The 12052-nt window shown below is 49.3% G+C and overlaps 1 protein-coding gene across 1 annotated transcript in view; it reads right to left on the bottom strand.

Annotated features, from left to right (window-relative positions):
• Nucleotides 1-241: 241 nt before the first annotated feature.
• The window catches only part of LOC144603047 (butyrophilin subfamily 1 member A1-like), a 16130-nt gene continuing 4319 nt past the window's right edge, over nt 242-12052 (bottom strand). Inside the window, exons 4-7 of the mRNA XM_078416178.1 lie at nt 8968-9090; nt 8028-8060; nt 5594-5620; nt 242-1109 (exon numbers count right to left, since the gene is read on the bottom strand). Of these exons, the coding sequence (XP_078272304.1) occupies nt 574-1109; nt 5594-5620; nt 8028-8060; nt 8968-9090 (719 nt within the window). The 3' untranslated portion in view covers nt 242-573. The remainder of the gene's footprint in view (nt 1110-5593; nt 5621-8027; nt 8061-8967; nt 9091-12052) is intronic.

A 12052-nucleotide genomic window follows, 5' to 3' on the forward strand; every position in this document is an offset into this window, starting at 1 on the left:
AAACAGCAAACTAAACTGCTGTCTCCCCGTTCAGTAGATTTGAAAAGAATTCAAAAGCAATCTGTACAGTCCAAGTAATTTTGAGTTTATTTCAATGACAGTATTGGAAGCAACAATGCACATCATTCAAATAAACGCGATCTTTCAATTAGCTTGTCGTGTGTGTCAATGGTTGTGCACATTTTCCAAATCACTGAAGTAACATGAACTGTATCTATTACATGGAACTAGTCATTGAACGGAGTTAATAATACCGTAACGACTTTTGACCAGAAGGGTCCAATCCCATTACATTAAAAAAATATTTTCACAAAAGTAATTTCTGTTCCGTTGCCGGACGCGGTTAACTCGTTAAAATGAACGGATCGACAGCTCTGATTCCACTTGCTGTTTATTTCACTCTTCCCACATTTACATTCCCCCTGGTTTTATTTCCGCGCTCACTGGGGGTTTTTACGACGCGGAATTTGGGGATTAAATGGGAGCCGTTCAGCGCCGACCTGTTGTCCACCGGGTTTCTGCCCCACAGCCCCTGAGCCCCGCTCCTGACGCCGGTCCCGGGACCCGACCCATTTACACACCCGGAGCGGAACCGGAGCAGATTCTCAGCCACTCGTCTTTACACCAATAAGGCCCGAAGAAAGGATAAAGTTTCTCCGTGAATTTATTCCCAGTGAAGGTGTGGAGATGGGACTTGGTGGCCGCGTCGTAAAATGAAACTGTCCCGGACTCGTAACTGAGATAAATTCCCACCCTCCCGGGGATGGGACGGGCGGGGAGAGGGGATGGAGGGGAGGTGAATGCATCAAACTCGTCATCCCACCGCCTGATGCTCCAGACTCCAGTCTCCGGGGTCAATGTGAGCGATCCCTTCCTCTCCACAGACTCTGCGGCGACTCCCAGACTCCAGCCCTCACTCCCCGCCACCTCCACCTCCCAGTAATGTCTCCCCGATGTGAATCCCTCCGATCCCAGCACACACGCACTGTCTGTAAACCTCTTCCCGGTGTCAGGGAGACTCCTCCGGGGCCCGGTCGCTCTCACCCTCTTCCGATCCTCAGACACCTCGAGCCGCGCATGCGCTGTTTCCACATCCAGGGTGACGGAGACTGGGGGGAGAAGCAGAGAATCAGAGAGTCCCCGGGGGTCGGGGGGAGACTCGGGCAGCGCGGCCCCGGGACCGGGGGAGAGGCCGCTCGGCCTCGGGCACAGGCGGGCGGACAACTGGACGATATCCCGGGGATTTCCCGCCCGCCAACATCCCACGGACAAAAACATGTTTCCCGGCGTTTCCTAATCGGGGCGGAAGTGGAGGGGAACCGGGTGAACGGTGAGAAATAAAAACAAACTGCTGGAGGAAGTCCGCGGGTCAGGCAGCACATGTGTAAGGAAATGACAGAACACGTTCAGGTCGGGACGCTGCTTCATTCTCATGCTCCCCCGGTACAAAGAGGTGCAGCAAAATACTCGTAACATACATATACATGTGTGTGTGTGTGTGTGTGACAGAGTGTGTGTGTTAGTGTGTGTGAGTGTGTGTGTGAGTGTGTGCACATGTGTGTGTTAATGTGTGTGTGAGAGAGTGTGAGTGTGTTAGAGTGTGTGTGTGAGTGTATGTGTGTGTATGCGAGTGTGCGTGTGCGTGAGGGAGTGTTTGTCTGTAAGTGTGTGTGTGAGAGTGTATGTTAGAGTGTGTGTGTGCATGAGAGTGTGAGTGTGTGTGAGTGAGTGTTTCTCAGAGTGTGTGTGTGTGTGTGTGTGTGAGAGAGTTTGTGTCTATGAGTGTGTGTGTGTGTGTGTGTGCAACTGGTATGAGAGTGCGTGTGTGAGTGTGTACCTGTCTGTGTTTGTGTACATACACACACGTGTACATACACTGCCTAATGTATCCCACCATTGTAACAAGATAATCAATGTTATTTACCTGTCAGTGGTCATAATGTTTTGGCTCATGTGTGTGTATACACCGGGCAAAACTCGTAATGCTCTCTCTGTACGTGTATAAGTTGGGCAGAGCAGCATCTGTGTGTAGGTGAGGGGAGGTAGTGGAGCAAGACAGGTGGGTTCAGGTGAGTGGGGGGGTGATTGGTAGAACGATCAGGTGGCGGGAGAGAGGGTGGAGATGGGAACCGAGGCCGGAGGTGATGTGCTGAAGCCAAAGGGATGAGAATGATGGATTCTGATAAGAATTAAAGATGGGGTGAGAAATGTAGAACCGGAGGGAGGTTGGAGCGCATGGGATCCAAGAAAAGCTGGCTAATTGGATAGAAAATTGGCTTCATGGAGGGAAGCAGAGGGTGATGAGGGAAGGTTGTTTTTCGGACTGGAGGCCTGTGACCAGTGGCGTGCCTCACGGTTCCGTGCTTATATCAGTGATCTGGATGAGAATGTACATGGCATGATTAGCAAGTTTGCAGGTGACACAAAAGTGGGCGGTATTGTGGATAATGAAGACGGTTGTCAAAAATTGCAGCAGGATCTTGTTCGGTTGGACAGGTGGGCTGAGGAATGGTTGACGGTATTTAATACAGGATTAGATACAAATTTAATATAGGAGTGCAGTAACATAGTTCCTTGAAAGTGGAGTCACAGGTAGATAGTGTGTTCATGTAAGGTTTTGGCACAATGGTCTTCATCAATCAGAGTATTGAGTATTGAAGTTGGGATGTCACGTTGTGGATATATGAGACGTTGGTGATGCCACATTGTGTTCAGTTCTGGGCACCATGTTACAGGAAATATGCTGTCAGTTTGTAAAGGCTACAGATAAGATTTACGAGGATGTTGCTCGGACGTGAGCAGGCTAGGACTTTATTCCTCGAGGTGCAGGAGGATGAGCGGTGATCTTATAGAGATGTACGTTATCGTGAGAGGAATAGATCGGGTAAAAGCACAGAGTCTCTTCTCCAGAATAGGGGAATCAACAACCATAGGTTTAAAGTCAGGGGGTGGGGGAGATTTAATAGTAACCTGAGAGGGAACTCTTTTACACAAAGGATGATGGGTATATGGAACGAGCTGTCAGAAGAGGTAGTTGTGAGAGAATTTGTTAAAATTATGACAGGCATAGAATGAGGGGACAGTCGGAACCCAGGGCGAAAAACGAGAGGGCATGGCTTCAATGTGAGAGGGGCAAAGTTTAAAGGATATGTGCGGGGCAAGTATTTTCCACGGTGTGGTACCTGGGATGTGATGCCGGGGGTGGTGGTGCAGGCGGATTTCCCGCCCGCCAACATCCCACGGACAAAAACATGTTTCCCGGCGTTTCCTAATCAGCGTGGAAGTGCAGGGGAACCGGGTGAACGGTGAGAAATAAAAAATAAACTGCTGGAGGAAGTCCGTGGGTCAGGCAGCACATTTGTAAGGAAATGACAGAACACGTTCAGGTCGGGACGCTGCTTCATTCTCATGCTCCCCTCTGCTCCCCCGGTACAAAGGTGCAGCAAAATACTCGTAACATACATAAACATGTGTGTGTGTGTGCGTGTGTGTGTGCGCGTTTGTACATATGCACACACACACAGTCACACATAGACAAACATATACACACGCGCACAATCATAAACACATTCACACACCGACATACACAGACACAAACATATACACACGCACACTCATTCACAGACTCACACACACACTCTCACACACACACACACACACACACACGTACGTAGACACACACACACACACACACAAACACGCACACTTAAACACACACACACATATACAAAACATATACACACACGCACACTCATAAACACATTCACACAGCAGTGTAAGAAAATAACTGCAGATGCTGGTACAAATCGAAGGTATTTATTTCACAAAATGCTGGAGTAACTCAGCAGGTCAGGCAGCATCTCAGGAGAGAAGGAATGGGTGACGTTCCGGATCGAGACCCTTCTTCAGTCTGACCTGCTGAGTTACTCCAGCATTTTGTGAAATAAACACATTCACACGCACACATACACAGACACACAAACAAATACACACGCACACTTATTCACAGACTCACACACATACACACATACGCACACACACATACATAGACACACACACAACACACATACAGACACACATACATACACTCACACACGTATGCACACATACACACACACACACTTATGCACACACACACAGATACATAGACACACACATGCACAGACACGCACACATACACACGCACACGAACACACGCACACCGATGGATATTCACTTTCCAAGCCAAAGGCTTGTTCACTCCTCAGGTCCAAATGCTTTTTGATAAACTCAGATTTTTAGCACAGTAACTGCCCAGGTTTCAAGATGTTTGTTGTTCAGCAAGTTAGGAATCTAATCATCGAAACAGAAATTTTCATTCAGCCCTTCGAGCCAGCACCGCCATTCAATATGATCATGGTTGATCATCCAGAATCTGTACCCCGTTCCTGCTTTCTCCCCATGTCCCTTGATTCCGTTAGCCCTCAGAGCTCTATCTAACTCTCTCTTGAAAACATCCAGTGAATTGGCCTCCACTGCCTTCTGTGGCAGAGAATTCCACAGATTCACAACTCTCTGGGTGAAAATGTTTTTGCTTATCTCAGTCCCAAATGGCCGACCCCCTTATTCTTAAAATGTAACCCCTGGTTCTGGACTCCCCCAACATGTGGAACATTTTTTCTGTATCTAGCCTGTCCAATCCCTTAAGAATTGTATATGTTTCTATAAGATCCCCATCTCATCCTTCTAAATTCCAGTGAATACAGGCCCAGTCGACCCATTCTTTCATCATATGTCAGTCCCGCCATCCCGGAATTAACCTGGTGAACCTACGCTGCACTCCCTCAATAGCAAGAATGTCCTTCCTCAAATTAGGAATCCTTCCTCATGACAATACCCAGTCTTGGACGGCCTGCCCTCCAGTTGGTTCCACTACATATTGGCTTAGAAAACCATCCCGTATATATTCTATGAAATCCTCCTCCTCAGTGTTGTTACCAATTTAGTTGGCCCAAAATATATGTAGATTAAAGTCACCCATGATAACTGATGAACTGCTTGTTCCTCGGCTGCTCATTGGTACGTTATCCTCAATTGTTAGAATTATACTTGTGTTTTGGAAATCCTTTGTAAACTATGACCTCCGTTAAAATTACTCCTCAGAATTAAACGTGCTTCAATTAAAACTATAACTGTGTTTATTCTGCGTCGTTAGCTGGAAGTGACCGCGCCTTGATTGGGAGGGACGACCCACGGCTGTGAATAGTGATTATTGACACCTCACCCCTTCAGCAGTGGGCACAGCAGTGAAATAAGTCAGTCTTTGAGATAAAGGTTGATGCAGTGTAACCCCCTTATAGCGAGAGCACTTGTAGGTGCTTATAGCAGATAAGACTGAAAGTCTTGACTTAAGTTTAGGGCTCTCAGACGGGTAATCTCAATATCATCACCACACGCACATACACTCGCACACGCGCACACACACACACACTCACATGCGCACACGCGCGCGCACACACACACACAGTCCCTCTCTCACACTCAGGCACACACACACACGCGTATATACACACACACACACACACACTGACTCTCACGTAAACCAAGACCTTACCTTGGTGGCCACGTATCCTCTTCCACTCTGAAAACAGAAACAACAAACAAGACTGAAGAAAATTCTCTGGAATCCAATCCGCCCCTCTTTCTCTCCCCCCTCTATGTCCACCCCTCTCTCTCCCCCCTCACCCCTCTCCCCCTCTCTTCCACCCTCGCCCCTCTTTATCCCACCATCTCTCTCCCACCCCCTCCCTCTCCCCATCCCTCCCCCTCTCTCTCTCCCCCTCTCAATGTCTCCCCCTCTCTCTCTCTCCCCATCCCTCTATATCCACCCTCTCTCTCCCCCCTCTCTTTCCCCTCTCACTCTTTCCCCCCCTCTCTCACTCCCCCTCCTCTCTCCCACACACCCTCCCTCCCTCCCTCTATCTCGCTCTCTCTCTCTCTCTCCCTCCCTCCCTCTCTCTTTCCCCCACCTCTCCCCCTCTCTCTCCCCCTCTCACTCCCTCCCTCTCTCCCACCCCATCTCTCCCCCCTCTCTTTCTCCTCCCTCTCACTCTCCCTCCCCCCTCTCGCTCTGCCTCCCTCTCCCTCTCTCTCCCTCCCTCTCCCTCTCTCTCCCACCCCCTCCCTCTCCCCATCCCTCCCCCTCTCTCTCTCCCCCTCTCAATGTCTCCCCCTCTCTCTCCCCATCCCTCTATATCCACCCTCTCTCTCTCCCCCCTCTCGTTCCCCTCTCACTCTTCCCCCCCCTCTCTCACTCCCCCTCCTCTCTCCCACACACCCTCCCTCCCTCCCTCTATCTCGCTCTCTCTCTCTCTCTCCCTCCCTCCCTCTCTCTTTCCCCCACCTCTCCCCCTCTCTCTCCCCCTCTCACTCCCTCCCTCTCTCCCACCCCATCTCTCCCCCTCTCTTTCTCCCCCCTCTCACTCTCCCTCCCCCCTCTCGCTCTGCCTCCCTCTCCCTCTCTCTCCCTCCCTCTCCCTCTCTCTCCCTCCCTCCCTCTCTCGTTCCCCCACCTCTCCCCCCCCTCTCTCTTCACCCACTCTCTCCCCCTCGCTCTCTCACACACAAATCCGATTAAGATTTTTGACCGAAAAGGTTGATGAGGGCAGAGCTGTAGATGTTGTATCCATGGATTTCAGTAAGGCATTCTACAAGGTGCCGCATGGTAGGCTGCTCTGGGAGGTTAGATCGCATGGGATCCAATGAGAGATAGCTGAATGGAGAGCAAATTGGCTCCATGGAAGGAAGCAGAGGGTGATGGTGGAAGGTTGTTTCTCAGACTGGAGGCCTGTGACTAGTGGTGTGCCCCAGGGTTCGGTGCTGGGCCTGTTACTGTTTGCCATTTACAGCAATGATTTGGATCAGAACATACATGGCAATGTTAGCTGATTTACAAAAGTGAGTGGTTTTGCAGATAGTGAAGATTGGTGTGAAAGTTTGCAGCAGGATCTGGATCGATTGGCCAGGTGGGCGGAGGAATGGTTGATGGGATTTAATACAGAGAAGTGTGAGGTGTTGCATTTTGGGACATCTAACAAGGCAGGAACTGCACCCTAAATGGTAGGCTTCTGGGGAGTGTTGTAGAGCAGAGGGATCTAGGAGTGCAGGTGCATGGTTCCTTGAAGGTCGAGTCACAGGTAGATAAGGCGGTCAAAAAGGCTTTTCGCACATTAACCTTCATCAGTCAGCGTATTGAGTATAGAAGTTGGGATGTCATGTTGCAGTTATACAAGGCGTGTTGAGACCGCATTTAGAATATTGTGTTCTGTTCTGTCCACCATGTTATAGGAAAGATGATATCCCTACATCTACAATGGTGGGGAGTGTGGTGTGTGTGGGGGACTGGGCTACATCTACAATGGTGGGGAGTGTGGTGTGTGTGATGGACTGGGCTACATCTACAATGGTGGGGAGTGTGGTGTGTGTGGGCTACATCTACAATGGTGGGGAGTGTGGTGTGTGTGGGGGACTGGGCTACATCTACAATGGTGGGGAGTGTGGTGTGTGTGGGGGACTGGGCCACATCTACAATGGTGGGGAGTGTGGTGTGTGTGATGGACTGGGATACATCCACATTTCTCAGCAATTTCTTGTGATATCGGCTGGACCTGCTGAATTTCCTCAGTCTCCTAAACAAGTAGACATTGAGTGGCATCTTGGTTGTTGCTTCACTCTGCCCGGTCCACAACAGACCACTGGGAATATTAACACCGAGATACATGAGGCTCTCAACCACTTGCACTTCGGCACCAGTGATGCTGATTGGGGCCTGTACTCCATCGGCATTACTGAAATTAACGCACAAACCCGCACGTCTTCGGGATGTGGGAGGAAACCGGAGCACCCGGAGGACACCGGTCACAGGGAGAACATGCAAACTCCACACAGACAGCACCCGAGGTCAGGATCGAACCCATGTCTCTGGCGCTGTGAGATATCAATTCCACCATTCCTTCTCTTTTGTGAATATTTCTATACTAAATTCTTACCATGTTCTACGACGGATTTGCGCCGTTCCAGCTCTGGAAGAAGAAACCAGTGTTACATTGGAACAACGAGCATCAGAGACAATGAACATCAGAGTCAGGGGGCAATCCAAACAAGGCTGGAAATAAGTGCAGCACAATGAGGGAAGTTCCACGCGGGTCAGGCAGCTGCAGAGAGGAACAGGATTCCCGGTTCAGGTTGGCTGGGTCTCATCAGCCTGGACAATGTCAGATGGTGACAGGTGTGAGACAAGTGTAGCGGCAAATAAAGGAGGGAAAACAAATGGTGTTGGACATGTGAAGGGCAGGAGAGGGGAATGATGAGGAACGGATCAGGTGAGTAAATACACTGTGGGTCCGGGGATGTTTCAATGTCTCGCCCACGACTGACAGTCGCTGCGGGAACCTGTGATCACGGTGATCATTGTGTGAAACGGTTTGGGACAATTTTGAGTCTGGAAGGCTGCGAGATGCCGGATTCAAAGGCGGGCGGTTCCCCGGCCTCTGCTCAACCTCATTAGATCAGTGCAGGAGAGCGAGGGAGAGCTCACGCTGAGACGGGACACGCAATGAAAGGGACAAGTGAAGGAAAGCTCAGGTTGACAACGGGGAACTGCACAGAGATGTCCACCCACGTGATCACCTCACCTGTGCTCTGTCTCCCCGCGGTGGAGATCAAACACAGGAAACAGAGACAAGTGCAAGTGACTCTGTGTCCAGTTAAATCTCCCCCCACGGCACCGCCTCATGCACACACAGATGTTACATCTGCCCGTTTACCCCATTACCCCACCTCCCGGGCCACTGATACTCTCTCCAGGCCCAGGGGCAACAATTACCACTGGAAGGTCAGAGCCCGCGGAGAGTGCTCTGGTTTCCCACTGAAGTTACACTGGGAATCAGGGATTTCCTGACCCGCATCTCTCGCTGTTGTTTAACGTACCTTTAATGCGTCTGTTTTGTTTCACGTTCCAATAAAACACAGTAGCGTTGGCGGCAATGAGAAGACAAATGGTGAGGACCAGCGGCAGGACCCAGTCAGGAACGCCAGCAGGGAAGATCTCATCTGCAGAGTGAAGACAGTGAATCAGACAGTGACAGTGACAGTGAATCAGACAGTGACAGTGAATCAGACGGAGACAGTGACAGTGACAGTGAATCAGACAGTGATAGTGAATCCGACAGTGACAGTGAATCAGACAGTGACAGTGAATCAGACAGTGACAGTGAATCAGACAGTGACAGTGAATCAGACAGTGACAGTGACAGTGAATCAGACAATGACAGTGAATCGGACAGTGACAGTGACAGTGAATCAGACAGATACAGTGAATCAGACAGTGAGAGTGAATCAGACAGTGACAGTGACAGTGAATCAGACAGATACAGTGAATCAGACAGTGAGAGTGAATCAGACAGTGACAGTGACAGTGAATCAGAAAGTGACAGTGAATCAGACAGTGACAGTGAATCAGACAGTGACTGTGAATGTGACAGTGAATCAGACAGTGACAGTGAATCAGACAGTGACAGTGAATCAGTCAGTGACAGTGAATCAGACAGTGACAGTGAATCAGACAGCGACCGTGAATCAGACAGCGACCGTGAATCAGTCAGTGACAGTGAATCAAACAGTGACAGTGAATCAAACAGTGACAGTGAATCAGACAGTGACTGTGAATCAGACAGTGAATCAGTCCGCGACAGTGAATCAAACAGTGACAGTGAATCAGACAGTGACAGTGAATCAGACAGTGACAGTGAATCAGACAGTGACAGTGAATCAGACAGTGACTGTGAATCAGACAGTGACAGTGAATCAGACAGTGACAGTGAATCAGACAGTGACAGTGAATCAGACAGCGACCGTGAATCAGACAGCGGCCGTGAATCAGTCAGTGACAGTGAATCAGTCCGCGACAGTGAATCAAACAGTGACAGTGAATCAGGCAGTGACAGTGAATCAGTGACAGTGAATCAGACAGTGACAGTGAATGTGACTGTGAATCAGACAGTGACAGTGAATCAGACAGTGACAGTGAATCAGACAGCGACCGTGAATCAGGCAGTGACAGTGAATCAGTCAGTGACAGTGAATCAGTCCGCGACAGTGAATCAAACAGTGACAGTGAATCAGGCAGTGACAGTGAATCAGTGACAGTGAATCAGACAGTGACAGTGAATGTGACAGTGGATCAGACAGTGACAGTGAATCAGACAGTGACAGTGAATCAGACAGTGACAGTGAATCAGACAGCGACAGTGAATCCGACAGCGAAAGTGAATCAGATAGTGACAGTGAATCAGACAGTGACAGTGACAGCGACAGTGAATCAGACAGTGACAGTGAATCAGACAGCGACAGTGACAGTCAGACAGTGACAGTGAATCAGACAGTGACAGTGAATCAGACAGCGACAGTGAATCAGACAGCGACAGTGAATCAGACAGTGACTGAATCAGACAGTGACAGCGACAGTGACAGTGAATCAGACAGTGACAGTGAATCAGACAGTGACAGTCAGACAGTGAATCAGATAGTGACAGTGAATCAGACAGTGACAGTGAATCAGACAGTGACAGTCAGACAGTGAATCAGACAGTGACAGTGAATCAGACAGCGACAGTGACAGTCAGACAGTGACAGTGAATCAGACAGCGACAGTGAATCAGACAGCGACAGTGAATCAGACAGTGACTGAATCAGACAGTGACAGCGACAGTGACAGTGAATCAGACAGTGGCAGTGAATCAGACAGTGACAGTCAGACAGTGAATCAGACAGTGACAGTGAATCAGACAGTGACAGTGAATCAGACAGTGACAGTCAGACAGTGAATCAGACAGTGACAGTGAATCAGACAGTGACAGTGAATCAGACAGCGACAGTGACAGTCAGACAGTGACAGTGAATCAGACAGCGACAGTGAATCAGACAGCGACAGTGAATCAGACAGCGACAGTGAATCAGACAGTGACTGAATCAGACAGTGACAGCGACAGTGAATCAGACAGTGACAGTGAATCAGACAGTGACAGTCAGACAGTGAATCAGACAGTGACAGTGAATCGGACAGCGACAGTGACAGTGAATCAGACAGTGACAGTGAATCAGACAGCGACAGCCACACACACACACACACACACATCACAGCTGCCCGAGCAACCTCCCGCCGTGACATCAGTATATATATATATGTACAACATTAAAACGTAAATTTATTTATATATATATTATTTTGTATATATACATGCACACATACACACACACATACACACATACACACATACAGACACACACATACACAAACATACACACACACACATATACACACATACTCATACATATACATATACATAGGGCGGCACGGTAGCGCAGCGGTAGAGTTGCTGCTTTACAGCGAATGCAGCGCCGGAGACTCAGGTTCGATCCTGACTACGGGTGCTGCACTGTAAGGAGTTTGTACGTTCTCCCCGTGACCTGCGTGGGTTTTCTCCGAGATCTTCGGTTTCCTCCCACACTCCAAAGACGTACAGGTATGTAGGTTAATTGGGTAAATGTAAAATGTAAAAATTGTCCCTAGTGGGTGTAGGATAGTGTTAATGTACGGGGATCGCTGGGCGGCACGGACTTGGAGGGCCGAAAAGGCCTGTTTCCGGCTGTATATATATGATATGATATGATATAGTGTATATATCTGTAACATTATATATATCCCCACTTCGGCTACAAATGTAAGTTTTAATGTAATTCCCAAGGATGAATTTTGGAACGGGTGGGAGGAGCCAGCCACTTGGTCTAGATGATGCCCCAACATGGTCCATGCCGGACAACGCCACAGATTGTTGGTCCTCCCTTCCATGGGGTGGCAGCAGCGGTTTGCAATGTGGTGCATCCCGACACGCACACGTGGAACCTCGCTCTCCCAGCGGGCAGAGCGGCGGGATGGAGGTTTACAGTGACGGGCAATTAGATACTCATGGGTTACCCTTGTAGACTTGGACAGAGAGACTTCAATTCGGGCTAG

The sequence above is a fragment of the Rhinoraja longicauda genome, chromosome 19, assembly GCF_053455715.1.
Source record: "Rhinoraja longicauda isolate Sanriku21f chromosome 19, sRhiLon1.1, whole genome shotgun sequence".
Lineage (NCBI taxonomy): Eukaryota > Metazoa > Chordata > Chondrichthyes > Rajiformes > Arhynchobatidae > Rhinoraja > Rhinoraja longicauda.